General features: G+C 42.9%; 1 protein-coding gene across 1 annotated transcript in view; it reads right to left on the reverse strand.

The window, feature by feature from the left end:
• Positions 1-1,220: 1,220 nt before the first annotated feature.
• CLYBL (citramalyl-CoA lyase) overlaps positions 1,221-15,278 on the reverse strand; it is a gene marked incomplete at both ends in the record, with an annotated part of 176,579 nt that continues 162,521 nt past the window's right edge. Inside the window, one exon of the mRNA XM_080357865.1 lies at positions 1,221-1,316. Within this exon, the coding sequence (XP_080213991.1) occupies positions 1,221-1,316 (96 nt within the window). The remainder of the gene's footprint in view (positions 1,317-15,278) is intronic.

Below are 15,278 nucleotides of genomic sequence, written 5' to 3' on the forward strand. Positions count from 1 at the left end.
AAAACATGCTAAGCGAGCAGATGGGAGGAATAAGCCACTGTGACTCCATACGTAAAATGGCCATGGAGGCGGTGAAAAATGAAACTAAAAAACAACTGTTTTCTAGTTACAAATTTAAATAAACAGAACAGCCTTCCCCGCGGTGTTTGTCTAAGTGCAGCAGCGTTGCTGCTGTGTAGGTCATGAAAAGGTTGGTGCATGGTTTAAAACTTCCCATTCTGTTAATTTCTTAAAGAACAGTCGTTCATAGTCTGAGCACAAAAGCTCATGATTTAATGAGGAACAGAAACAAAATCTCTGATTGTTGGTGTTTCAAACTTCATTGGAGTCCTCTGGCAACCACAAGTTGATCCTCTGCAGCTTCAATACCCTTTAGCCCTCCATATAAGAGTACATGCTGAATAGAGGACAATGCCTGGTTGTTATGTTTATTTACCCTTACTACAAGCTGGGTTAACCTCTTCAAAACAGCTTTACTAAGCCCGTTAACCACACGGCCCACATGACCTGTAGCCGTATCCCTAATGTGATGTAAATCTGACTCGAGACCATATGCACAAGTTCTGCTGCATTGTGTCCCCGAAAACTACAAGTTTATTGCCGTCCAACCCTTCCCAGGCTGGACGCTTCCAGGAGGAAACGCTCTGAATAGCGACCACGAAAAAAAAAGGAGAGGAAAGTCAAGAGTCCCGCATTGTCAGAGCAATATTTTTAATGGCTGTTGCATGCTTACGGAAAGGGAGTGGGATGCAAAGCCCGCATGGGGTAATGATTTTCATCGCAATTATTTCAACCGATGTGTAATTATTCAAGGCTTTGCCCTTTCTGTACCAGAGAGGGAACAAGCGTAGGTACAAATAGAAGTGATTGACCCAGTTTTCATCTGCTCTTTTAACAGAGCTCACATCTTACATTTTGCCTTTCTCCTTCAGTGAAGTCATAATCCTGCATTCATAGCAATTATCATGATGTCACACAGTCAGTGATGTAACTTCATCGCAGGCTACGAGTAGTACATGGGCCGTGCAGGAGGGAACAGTGGTTTGAGTAGGGAATAGTTTTAGTAATTAGCAATTCTGGCAAGCAAATTATGACAGATCTGCAAAATGGAAATGAATTTCTGCTTAAGCTTGACATCTTTAATTTTTTTCCCCCCAAGTATTACAGTCATCTTTTAAAACAGCTACTGGGGCCCCATGGCGAGAGCTTCATTTACCAGCTCATTTTTTCTTGATGGCTGTGGCAAGCGTAACAATGTTCTGTGCCTGCTTCAGTAATGGCATGTCGATCATGCTCCCATGGAAAGTAAACGCTCCCTGGAAAAGAGAGAATATAAACTTACTGAGAAGACCTCTAGAAATCGTAGTTGGCATGTCTTCCACTTTAAAAACACACCCGTTTGCCAAGAAACATCATCTCCCACAGGAATCCTGAATGAGTTTTAGGAGACAAACTAACCGAGACGGGGCAAATGCATTTAAAGAAATGTGGTGGATGCTGAGTGCTCCAAAGAGGAGGTAAAAAGAGAGAGAAAAGAGGAGGCAAAACAGAGAAAGGAGAAGCCCAGCATGCAGCCTGCCTGTTTCAGCCTCTCTGGCTGGCAAACATCGGGGACCAAGAGCAGCGGAGCTGTGTGTGCCAGCCGGGGAGGCTGCTGGACACCGTGCTGGGGGGGCAGCTCTGCTCCCCACGTCCAGCATCTCCCTCCAGTGCCAGGGCTGGCATGAAACTGTCTGTGAGTGGAGGGCAAAGCCAGAAAGAAACAGCAATAGGCGTTTGGAGGGAGTGGAGGGAAGTTTTCCTGACTTGGGAGTGTGTCGAGGCTGTGCTGCTGGACCTCTCCATCAGGTCTCTGGTGCTAAAAGTTGGTCTGGTTCTGTGCTTAGAGCCAGGGGCTGCAGTGAAAGCTGGAAAAAACAAGTGGCTGGCATGGTTATATTGCCCAAATCTGCTCTGGAGCCAAGGTAAAGCCCACCTGACTGCTGCATATAGGGAATTTCCCCAAGCAGATGCAGAAGTAGCCAGTGTGCCTCAGCGGATACACTGAGAGCCAAGGCAGGATTCAGAGGTTGGCACCATGGTGACAAGTTTAAAATAATTAACTATAAATCGCAGTTAAATCTTAAACAGAAGACACATGTTTTAAGTAGGGCCAAACCTGACTTGTTCCTCTGAATGCTTTAATCCACACGTGTTCCTGAGATAGGATTTTGAAGATAAAACATGCCAAAGTTCAGTAGATCTTATTTGTAATTCTGACAGTACTTTGACACATTCTCAAAAAAACCAAACCTGCAGACAAAGATGCAATCCCTTCCCTGAAGAATTCAGAACTGAGGGCCTGGCCCCAGTGTTGCGTTGGGTGTCTCTGTGAAGTGCTGCACACCCTTTTAATGTCCTGCTGCAATCGATATGGGATCACAGGCTGGCCTTGGATTTGACAGCGAGCGAGGCTCACCAAGAAGAGCGTATGGACGATAGTGGCATGTGTGGCTGTGCATGCATAGTGAGAGAAATGCAGAGGAGAACAAGCTGTTTATTGTTTTCTGGTTTTCATTTAAGGGTTGATAACCACTAAACGGACGACTCCAGCAAGTAAAGTGAAAATATAACCCATTTACAAAGCTGTTTAGGAATGTGTTGCGCCCCATCTAGCCTGACCGAAACAGTATTAATTAAATACTAAATCACATTCTAGAACAACTAAGACAAAAATCCACCCTAAACAGTAATCTAATACAAATCAATATTGCTGTATGTAAGAACAGGCTGTATTAAAACCATTAAAAACCTAATAGTTAAAACTATTATTTTATTCTAAGTAGGATTTCCTACTATAGCTTGCAGTATTTTAGATGGCTTTGGAGAATAACGGGACTGACAGATACTCAAGGATATATGCTTCACATTGAATTTCTTGTTTACAGAGCAACAAATCAACTCTATATTATCCCAACAACAACAACATTATTATTACTAGTATAATTAATAATACCACGCCAATTTTTATCTTAAAAACTCAGCTATTTTCACTTATACTTTTAAAGCTATACAGAAAATGCAGCCTCAAACCATTCTGTTTATTAACGGTTATGCAAATAAATTGGGAACTAAGTAAACATTTTATGACATAGGATTTCTTCAGAATAATTCAGGTTACACAGTGATCTAAAACTGCAAGATACATTTTTTTCACTGTGTTTTAATTGTGCCTGTTTTTCTATAAGCATTCAGTCAAATAACAGCTTTTTTTTTTTCCCTTTTAAGATAAATTTGCATGTGGGATGACAGTGATAAGTAGAGGTATGTTAAAGTCTGGAATCATCCTTTCTAGTTTTGTGAAATGGCTGATTTAGGAGCACGGTTATATTGAGTACCTGCAGTAGTTTGCAGAAAGAGATGGGTGTCTAGAAGTGGCAATTCCAATCTCTGGGGGTCCGAATCATGATGGGGAAGGTCTTATCCCTTCCACTGACCGGACAAAGGATGCTCTGAAGTCAGGAACCTCTGCAGATACCTAAGCTGGAGCATGGTCAGGATGTCTTCTTCAGAAAGCAGGAGTTAATGAAACAACACGCCTGTCCTCTCTTCATTAAAATAACATGTTTAGAAAGGAAACCAGAATAACCGTGTGTGTGGACACATGAACACTGAACCACTTGAGATCTACAGTAGGTTCTCTTCTTGTCAGCGTGCAGCTGTAGTTTGGGTTGCTAGGAATTTGAACTCTTGAAGGAAAAAAAAGCTTGTTTTTTTTTTTTTTTTCTAACAGCAAAGAGTAACATGAAGAAATTGGCTTCTCTGCCTGTTCACTCTGAGGCTTATTTTCTCCCTGCTAATTTGCAGGGTTGAGCTAAAGTCCAGAAAAAGAAACCGATTTTAATGCCATTGAATATACTCTATTCACTGCCTCTCTTTCCACCCACAGGTTTCAACAGATAGGAAATACCAGTAATTATAGCTTTGTCCCCATGTTCTTTTTACCAATTCTGCTAGATGAAATTTGCCTTTAGCATTCTTTTGATTTTTTTCTCACATTAATATAAAGAAAACAAGACTTTCTATAAACACCATTTGCTTTGATAGCGTTAATCTGGAGATTAATTTAGTCACAGATCTAAATTTTCTTCTTGGCTAATTTTCTCAATGATCTCACACTTCCAGCCTTTACTTAGTCTTCCAGTAGGTCAATGGTGGGCCCAAAGTTCTGTTCTTTAGGAAGCTTGCAGCGTCAATGGGAGCGATGGCGGGTGCGTGGTGCCAGGCTGGGGTTTGCATCCATCGCATTCAGTGGCTGTGGTTCTCACTCACCATGTAACCATATCAATCATTCAGTGGGAGCCTTTTCAGAAACCTGCAGAAGAGCCCTGCCATCAGGCAAGTCAAACATGTCAGGCCTGCTCTGGGATGAGACAGGCTCTCCAGGTAAAGGCTGACAAGAGATGCTGGGAGAAGCAGCAGCCGGTGGGAGCAGCTGAAGTCACTTGGTCTGTTCAGCCTAGAGGAGACTGAGAGGAGACCTCATGGCGGCTACAGCTTCTACACCAGGGGAGGGGGAGGGGCAGGCGCTGATCTCTGTGATGACCAGTGACTGGACCCAAGGGAATGTCAGGAAGATGTGCCAGGGGAGGTTTAGGTTGGACATGAGGAAAAGGTTCTTCCCCCAGAGGGTGGTGCAGCACTGGAACAGGCTCCCCAGGGAGGTGTCACGGCCCCAAGCCTGACAGTGTTCAAGAAGAGACTGGACAAGCCCTCAGACACATGGTGTGAACTGTGGGCTTGTCCTGTGCAGGGACAGGAGTTGGACTCGATGATCCTCATAGGTCCCTTCCAACTCAGGACATTCTGTGATTCTATTCTAGCCTTCGGGTGATGATGCATGGGTGTAAGTAACTCGGGTGGGATGAGAAGTCAGGGAATGAAGGATGACTGTGGGACTCACCAGGTAGCAGGCTGGAAGTGCAGCCCTTCTGAGGAATGGGGCCAATGCAGGCCAAAGACATTGCTCTCGTTTTATGTGAAGCAGCACACAGAATCATAGAATAGTTTGGGTTAGCAGGGACCTTCAAAGGTCATCTAGTCCAACCCCCCTGCAATGAGCAGGGACATCTTCAATACACATTCTGCTGTCCTTATGCAGTACCATCCTTCATGCAGCAACATGGTGAACGTGCTAAGGGTGAAGCCCTGTGAGAAGCAGGGTGACTTGGGCTCTCAGCAGCCTGTAGGTATGTGAGCTGTAAGGGCACTTGGGCTGGCCTGCTCCATAGAGCTGTGAAGGCAGCACAACATGGCAGAGGGTGTTGTGTTTGCACAACCTTTGGCTTCCCTCGGCCTGATCGCTGTATGCCTGTGTTGGGGTCGACTATCTGGAGAAATCAAGGAAGAAAGCTAACAGGCAGTGCTTCCCATGTGGGTCATCATGTAGACTAGCTAAGAGCCCTTCCCAGTTGACTGACAAGCGAGGAAAGACTCAAAGGTGTTTTCTTCTGGATAGCTCAGTGAGAGCAGAGCACCAAGAGGGCTGCAGACCCATCCAGGTCCTCTTCTCTGCACCTGGTTATTGCAGCTGCCCCCAAAGCCTCCCAAGTCATAATTTCCCCATCTCCATCTCTCATATCAAACCACCTTCTCCAAGCTGAATGACACAGGACCAGTACTGTGCAATTTGCAGGAACCATGTAGCATTTGAAGGCAATAAATGACACTTAATGCTCTGTTAAAAAAAATAGTAACATTTAAAAAAAAGGTAACAGCTATTTATGCAAGATGTGGGCCATGCTGAGTAAGGTCTTAACAGCTCTACTTTGAATTTCAATATGTCCTAAAGTCCTTTGAGAATGGAACAGAGAAGGCTTTTTGAAAACACAGAAAACAGCTGGAAGGGACTTAACAATTATAGAAAGCTGTCATTTTTTGTTTGTTTGTTTTATTTTGTTTGTTTGGTGTTTTAATCTTTTTTTTCCAGAAGGGAAGAGCAAAAGAATATAGTATTGGAAAAATGAGAATTGAGCATGGTCAGCCCCAAGTGATACAAAGACAAGAGAAGTGATAGGGTGATAGGGCAGAGTTGACAGAGAACAGTCATTTTCACAGATCAAGAGCTGAAGATTTAGGCTTATGAAAAAGGAGGAACAAATCAAGGTGGACAGTAGGAATACCTAATGCAATAAATTTCTAGGTGGTTGTGGAGAGACTGAAAAGATGCAGAACCAAACTTGGTAACATTTCAGTTTGGCAGAGCTTATGCTTGTACCTTATGAAACTCCCTTTGGATAATGCAGGATAATGCACCTCAGATCTAGCCAAGTTCAACATGTAGTTGAGGGCTCTTCTTTGACAGCTTAGAAGACAACTCTGGCCATGTGTAGCCATGGATCCTGGACATGGCTCTTGTCATATCTATATATCACCCTTAAAAATGTCCTTTGCCTATAAGAAATGACATGTATCAGTTCACAGTGTTGGTGTGTTATTTGCTATAGCCAAAAGGTGAACACACCAATGCAGTGCTTCGTGGAACATGAAGACCTCCTCTTTTTGTGTGTGTCTATGTGTGGCAGCATCCAGGAACATTTGCTCCAGTAAATCTATACGACCATCTCATAAACAGAGTATAATTATTTTATTGCAAGAGGCATTTTACCTTTCTAGAAGTTAAATGGATGGGATTCAGAGGCCACGATTTCTGTGTTGTCTGGGGATCAATATGTTCTGGTGGAACCAGGAAAGGGGAAGAAATGATACAGCCAATTCTCTTGCTAGCTTTTGTCCTGGATGGTAGAATTGGGTTGACTTTGACAGGGGATGGATAGGATTGCATGTGAGGTACCCTTCATGTTTTTTCCAGAAGATCAGGGAAAGTAAAGTTCCATACTTCATCATCTGTCCTGAAACCTATTTATGAAATATACAATGTTACGTGGGGTTTTACTCCCACCGTCTTTTGTTTCCTTATGTACCACCAGGTTAACAAGAGAAGCTGGCTAAAACTATTACGATACAGAACATTTAAGGCACCTCATAGTTATGTGACACAATTCTCTCTGAGCTGTGGATTAATGTACATGACTTAATTAAAGTAAAATAATAATTGTTTCGGGACATGTGGGACAGTGATCAGACAAGCTAGTCCCCTTCGGCTGACAGGATGGAAGAACTACATGTACTCATGCACCTGGGAATGCTTGAGGCTTTTTCCTCAGCATTTGCACCATCTGTGGTTATCTGTGCCTCTATCCACGTCCATCCCAATGACTGCAGTGAGCTCAGTTACTGCAGACCCTCAGTTCTTAAGCCACTGGAATTTATTAATCACTTGTATTGGTATTGAATGTGAGGATTTGCTTTCCTAAGGCATAGCAAGTATGTACATTTCAAAGCACCAAATAAGTCCTATAAGTTCCAAAAAGTCTACCGGCTTCCTGACCTACTGAAGATGGGATTTCAAACGTGAGCATTGCTTGTGAGAGCTCTGCGCCCTGTTTTGGGAGCCACTGCTGTTATTAAATACCTTGATAATCAGCAAGCCTTCACTAATAAGCCTTTGATTTGATGCCCTGTTCTACCAGATCTCATCATACATGTAGCCAGCAACTTTAAGTTCCACGTGACAGTGGCCAGGCCTTTCTTAAATAAGTTATGAAGACTAAATTAAACCAGTGGCTTGTCTATCGTAGAAAAAAAATCATTTGTTTTGCACCGCACGAAAGAATATAGCAAATAGTGCTATATTCATTTGTCATGTGTGTCAATGTATGGGCTGCCCTGGGCCATTATGTGGAGACAGCCAACTTTTTCAGAAGCAGTTTACTTTGAGAATCTAGTCAGGTGATTTAGATGGCAGGGTTAGAAGTGCTAAGGGATCCTGGCTTTGGCATGGGAAGGACTCTGGGTACCCAGGCCATTGGAAGAAAAGAAAAAGCAAGTCCAGGTCACATTCCATCAAATTGCAATACCGACAAGAAAGCACCCACTGCTGAATAGTGAATTAAGTATAGGTCTAAGATAGGGGTTTTCTAATGCTTATGGAACTGCCAAAAAATCTCTGCCACTAGTTAGGTGACTGTTTCTCTGAAGACAAGGAAACTCATAAGTGAGGGGAGATCCTCTGATGGCACTCTGCCATCACAAGGCTAGAAATATTGTCTTGTTTTTCTTCAGTTACTTTTCTAAATGGTTTAGCTAGCAATACTTTCCTTTGCAGACCAAACCCCTGCAACGAGTGTGTGGCAGTCAAGTTATCTCCTCACCCTAGTTGTCTGTGTTCTGAGAAGATGTCAATCTAGGACCCAGGGAAACTGGGCATAGGGGGACCAGTGAGACAGCCACCCTTCTCTCTTCCACCCCTTTCATCATTAGGAGATGTGAATCAAACAGAGCTTCCATGCAGCTCTGGCAACTTGGGCCAGAGGCTGTGTGTGAATAAAGCCATTGTTCAAATAAGTAATTATGAAAGTCTCCTTCTAGCCCCCGTGACCTGCACCAGCACTCGCAGGCAGATGCCAGGGTAAATGGAAACGAGCAGAAGGGGCAGTGCCAGCTGGCCAGTGCAAACCTTGTGTACCTCCCAGAGGGGAAATGGAGAACAGGTATAGACAAACATCCTCAAGTCCACAGATGCAAGAAACATCTCGGTTATCTAAGAAACATCAATTCTTTCAATGGTAATTCAGTGGCTTGCCCACTCCTAAATCCCAAAGGTCTAGTTATGACTTTCTGGAGACCACAAAAATACATGAAATGAACCCACTAAAATCTGCTTGGGTCTGAGAACATTATCTCTAATCCTGCACAATATCAACTGTTAGAAGGAAACAAGAGTGTTGTGCTCTGGAAGAAGGACAGCTTTGCTCTTCTGAGGAGGGAAGGAAGCAGGTGGATGGCAAAGGGTCCCCCTAAAAAGCACGGCATTCAGGAAGATAATTGCCTTGGGATTAAATGAAAACACACATTGTTTAAGTGACCCCCTGCAGAGGAAATTTGGAAATCTTTGCTTTGGGGCTTAAAAAGAACGCTGGGATTTGCTTACAGGTAATGAACAAAAGAGAAGAGAGTCCTGGTCGCAGCAAATGGTGTTGGGTCTGTGCCTGAGGGAGGAGTGATTATCCTGACTACAAAGGAATGACTTTCCCTTGAAACAGAAGGTTGAAACCATATTTTTGGGGAAGTCAAGAGTAAGAAATAAGCTAACAGCTGTGATAGTGCTGATTGCAGGTTTAATTAATTTTTTTCTTCTGCGAGTTGTAGCCAAAGAACCATCATAAAGAGCTGGGTCATTATTTCACCTTTTAGTGATGAACTTCCAAAGGTTAGTGAGCTGCTAGGAGGTGTTCGATGATATCTGGGTCAACTGAGCACATTCTCCAGGCTATAGCAAGATGACATCTAGCATTCCTTTCTGATCAGACCTGTCCTGCCTCCAAATCAGGCTGACACACAACTATGGCCTACCTTTAGCATCTTTGCAGTAAGTAGGAAATGCCCAAATAACTCATATAGTCACGTATGACAAACTGAAGCCTCCATGCACAGCAAGCTATACAAACAGCTCTTCAGGTTACGCATTTCTATATCCTCTCCTTTGAACCCTTTGGCATTCGCACCTTCTTTTGTAGAGACATTATGGGAGGATAGGCACATATACACAAAATCTTTGGGGAAAGCAAATGATCCCTGAAAAGGTTTATCAAAGTGACTTTTTGGCAATAGGAGATGCTCGGTGGGTCTCTGTGATCTGCTGAAGAAAGGGATGGATGGGGAGGGAATTCTGCAAGAGTATCTGCACCAGCAAGTTTCTGTAGCCATATTGTTGATACAAAGAAAATTTCAAATGCCACTACTATTTTTTTTTTTTTAAAAATTTTTTTTTCTTTTCAGCAGTGTAAACTTCCACCAGAGTAGCTAGTTCACAGGATAAACCAGTTTGTAATGCCAGAAGCAGGCCTGTTTGTATGAGACAGGCTTCTACCTTCAGGAGTGGATGGAAGGACACAAAAGGTCAAGAAAGAAAGATCAACAACATGAAGCAGAGATTAATTTTTTACCTCAAATAACTCCCTAGCAACAGTACAAGAACTCTGACAGAAAAAGCCCTTTCTAAAAGCTTAACAGGTAGGAAGGACTTTGTTATCCCTCGAGTCCACAGTGAGGCTGGAAATACAAAGAACAGGGACCTACAAGGTCCCTTACTTCTCCTCCACTCGGTATTTTTGTTCCCAGCCTATGGATAAGGGTCTTGCCCTGCTGTATGAGCCAGAAAAGCCATTTTTCCCACTTACAGCCCCACCAAGTTGCCTGAACCACTGGGGACAGTCATTTAGGCTGGGATGGGCCAGGGGATCCTGCTTGGTCCAGATCCAGAAACTCTAAGCCACCAAAGTCTTTACCTCTCACCGGGCAAACACCCTGTTTATGAAAGGCAGACACAAGGTGGTGTCTTTTTTGTTTTGTTTTGTTTTTATTGTTGCTGTCTTTAGGTTTTCTTTTGTTTCCGTCTCAGTGTGGCTGTTGCCTTCCTATGTGTTCCTCTAGAGTAGGAAAGAATAAAATTAAAGAAAGAGAAGAGGGTCCTAGAAATCAGGAATATCAGGAATATTTTCCACTGGTTTCCATCCTCCATCTCATAATGTATTTGGAACAGAAGAATCCTAGAGAGTGCACTTGCTGCTGCCAAGCAAATCTTTATTTTATAGCACAAAAGCAGCTTCCTGGACAAACATCCTATCCAACCAGGCATTTTTTCCCCCAGTGAGCATCACGGTTATTATATGGAAAAATGAAAAGTAACTAATATTAAGACTTCAGTATCCTCGGATGCCCTTAATTAAGTCATTTAGAATTAACTTGAGGTTTAGTCATTAAAGCAATTTGTTAAATATAGATTAGAAAATTTAATCTGTAAGTAAATGACTTTAGGACACACAAAAGGCATTTGATACTGAAGGGGAAGGTAGCTATAAAATACAACGCAGGCAAGAAAAGTAATAACACTGAAGCTTGTTCTGCCAGCAAGAATGGAATCGCCGTTATTTTTGTAGTCTATATTTTTTCTAATTTCAGACTCATTTTCTGAACAGGATTGAACAGCCATTTTTTACTGTCATTCTCTGTTTCAGCTGATGGAGGTTTTGCAGAGAGCTTCTCCAGGTCTCTGAAAAAGCTGGCTAGCACAGAACGGAGTGAAGAGGCAGCAAGACTGCTGCTACCTAAATTAACTGAAACAATATTTTGGCTGTACAGGCTTCTGAATTCCCTCAGTAAGCCTTAAAAAGAGCCATCTGGTCAGGACACTATATCTCTGGTTAGATCCTGCTTTGGAAATTGAAACGAGGCCCATGAGCGCTTGTTAATGCTTTTTTAAAAAGGGATTTGGAAGGTGTGTAGTTGCCTGGGTGGGTTGCTTGGTGCAGAGCAGGTTTTGGCGCGACGGTGGGCAGGTGTCTGCAGCCATAGGTGTCCCCCTGCTCCGCCCCCACAAAAAGCATCCCATGCGTTGGGAACATGGTGGTGTGGCACAGCTCTTCCAAAAGCAAAGGCACTCGCCCTGTCTCACCAAGACACCGCAGGCACCTCCTTGAACAGGCAAGGACAGAGGGGTCGTGCATGGCTGAGGAGGAACACAGAGGCGTGACATACCCTGCCCTCTGCAGGGTTCATGTCCCCCAGGACATGAGCCACCTCCTTCTGGAGCTACCTCCAGGTGGAAAGGTGATGGACATTTCCCTGTGGGAAATGTCAAACCTCCATTAGAGTCCCTCTTCCCCCATGTTTTGGGCACAGGGATTTAATGAGTGGAGGAAAACAGATTAAGAGCGACTGATTGCCTGCCAGGGATTGTGTGTGTGTGTAGCTGGCAAGAAAATATTTTGTATGAGTTTCTGCCCTGCTTAGGAGCTTTTGCAGCCCCGCATAGTAAAATCTGTCTCCTTCTCTCCCCACCTGGCATAACTCCCTCAGGACTGATTGCGCCAGTCTAGGAACCAGTATAGCACAAGCAATTAGCTAATACAGCCCCTTCTGCTCTGTTGTAAAGGTTTGAAATTTGCCCCCAGATGGATCATTCTAAGAGAAAAGCCTTCGACTATGACACAAAACATATTTCTACAGTCTTTTTCAAATAATAAAATTGTATAGAGAAACTTGAAGTACTAACATGAGCTCTCTTGATCTCTACTTATACATCAATTTACACATTAAAATTTCACAGGGCCACTTTTTAAAAAAAATGAACCACGTAACAGTGGCCCACACTTAAATCCCACCAGCGCCCTCCATCTTTTCATAGGGATGCACCTGAGACTATACTTCTTAAGGCCAAAGCTCATAAAAGGTGGCAATTTAGGACAAATCCTGGAGTCCCACACTCTGCTGCGTGAGGAATATACATTGCCTGATTAACATAAATGACAGCAAATGCCCTGCGTCCTCGGAGCGAGGGCTGACAGTGCTGCAGCCCAGTGTATGCAGGGGTACCCTGTGCTGTCGGCATCACCCCGGGATGGGATGTGGCTTCGCTGGTGGCACCTCGAAGCTCTGCTTGCAGTCTGACCTGGGTGAGTGGAGCAAGGAGCTGGGCTGCTCCTTCACCCCTAGCTTTGCGTAAAACCCTGAGTTATAATGCCCTATAAAGTGCGATGTAATCCCTGCGGGTTGATGAGTCCCACACTGCCTTGCGACAGAGGGATGCTCCAGCGCATCCCTCCCATCATGCAGCCTGGGGGGAGCCTGCTGCCCCCAGGCCACTGTCCTGCTCCTCCAGCACCCATGGGACTGATGGGACCAGGATGGATCCCTCGTGGCTGGGGCTGTGTATGGGGAGCCTTCCCTGGCACAGCCAGGAGAGGGAGGGCAGAGGGGAGAGACCTCCCCAGGCGGCGGCGGGAGCTGGATCTGGCCCAAGCACGGAGGGCGCATCGTCTCCAAGATACAGTGGCGTGGGGTAGCTTTTCCTAAACAAAGAGCATTATAAGGGAGCCACTGCTGGAAATTTCCATTCCTTTGTTGAGTAGATGCTGTGTAAATAAATGCATTCCTAAGATTTTTCATAATCCTGGAAAGGTCCGTAAAAGAAGCCGTACAGCTTGTCAAATTGCTGGAGTTCATATGTATTATTCCTCAGCTGCCGGGTACGTGATATAGAATGGCACAGAATATAATGCAAGAAACATATGCTACAGATCTTCTAACAAGCACTCTGTGCATTCGTATGTGGCATGTACAGGTATTTCTTCTGTTTTGCCCCGTGGGATCTAAAATATCCAACCCTTATTACAGCTTGGGTTTGTGAATAACTTACCTTAATTCTAAATTATCCTTACCTGACAGGTGACTTTGGCGACTGCATGTAGCTCCCTATTCCCTGGTTTAATGTGCAGATGCTTTGAAAGCATTTATAAATTAGTGCATGAGATAATTGCATAAGCAACCTCTTTTCTGTTTTTCTTTCTGTCTGATTTTTATTTAATAAACAGATGATTCAGGAAGATCCTGTTGGATAATGATATTGTACCTGATGTGTTTGCAAGTCAAATGGCTCAAAACCATGTTTTCAATGTCTTGCTTCCTTGTAATATATAAATACTAACTACATATAGAAGAGATTATATTCCTGTATCCAGTGTATAGGTAACGTAAACGCAGGAGTTACTTACATAGCAAAAAGTATTATGTCTTCATTAATAGAAGTCAGATCTTTTTCTTGAAATAGGCTACCAGCTTCTCCCACTAACTCTCCCCTTTGGACTCAATCTGGATTTATAAGATCATTTCCCTGTATAATGTAGTACAAATACTTCAGAAATTTAGAACAGAATCTGTCCTTTAGACTACCAGAACAGTATTTATTACTCTTCTTCTTAATTTTCGACCATGCTCTGACATTTATCTTGTATGTAGATTTGCCCAACAGCCACCCCTGCTTTCTTCAGGATGAATTCTTGAATTTTGGAAATCACATCCCTTAGTAATGCGATTCTACTGGAAAAATATTGAAATGATACAGAAAGAATACTTTACTTTTCAAGCACTTTTCAGTTTTAGATCTCAAAAGTTCTAGACAAAATAGAGCACTTAATAAATAGCTGTATAAAATACAAAATGTACTTTTTCAACATTTATCTTCTAATTGTCCAAAACGCAACGCTACTGTTTATTTCCTAGATAGGCTATTTTTTAGTCAGATAAGATATGTAAAAAAAACCAACCCCACAACCAAAACAACCTCTCAAGCAGGACTATGACCGTAAGGCAAGCCCAAATACTTTTGGCTAGCTGGTTAGCTGTCTATTTTCCGTCTGTTTGGACACTGCCACAGCATCTCCATGGTGCTCATCTGAGATCCCAATTTTTCCTGACCTCAGTACTCACATTTGGGGGCTACTATGTCAAAGCATTTCAGCCTCCAGGGTGAAGTAGTCTGGTTCAGCTTTCTCTCAAAGAAAGATTATTAGCAATTGTAGCTTTCAGACTGGAATAGATGATAAAAGCTTATTACTGTATTTTAATATAAAATATCGTGGACTAAAGGCACCAAACTTTAAGCCCAATTAACAGCAAACTATGATCCCAGAGACTGCAGACCAGGAACTTACCTACCACACAAACAGCCACACAAATCTCTCACATTTATTTTTTCCAGGCTTTCAACTTTGATTAATAACATGGCAAAACCATGCAAGTCTCAACCATATTAACCACAGCTATATTTTTAGTCTTACTGACATGAACACTTTAATATAATAAAAGGAGAAGGAAAACAGAAGAGGTGTTTCATTAGGACACGAGGATTACTAAAACTGCTGTGTGGAGTATTTGTCAGGAGGTGGTAGGGGAAGAGTTATTACATTTTAGCATGTCGCTAGGACGCGGAGCAAGAGGCTCCCTCAGTGAGACGTGTTTGCTTTGGAAAAAAAATTAAGTAATGAGACTGTCCAAGCTCTTCTTACTGACACATTTATAATACCAGATTGCAAACTCATATTAAGAAGTTTGCAACACTACACGGAAAACTATTTTTTCGATTTTCCTATGAATCCCGGCAATATGGCAGTGATACAAGATGCATAAGTTCACATATTAACATGTCAGTCCTTTTTTATTCATAGACGGCTACATGCAAAAATATAAGACGAATGCAACCTGGTTGGTTAAATAAATAGCTCAAACCACAAACCTTCAGCAAATCTGTTATTGCAGCTGATTACAGAAGCTTATAACCTATTTTAAAAGCATTTCTTTAAAAAGAATAATATCTCTAAAACGTAAACAAAACCCCCTTG

This window comes from Nesoenas mayeri (genome assembly GCF_963082525.1).
Source record: "Nesoenas mayeri genome assembly, chromosome: 1".
Lineage (NCBI taxonomy): Eukaryota > Metazoa > Chordata > Aves > Columbiformes > Columbidae > Nesoenas > Nesoenas mayeri.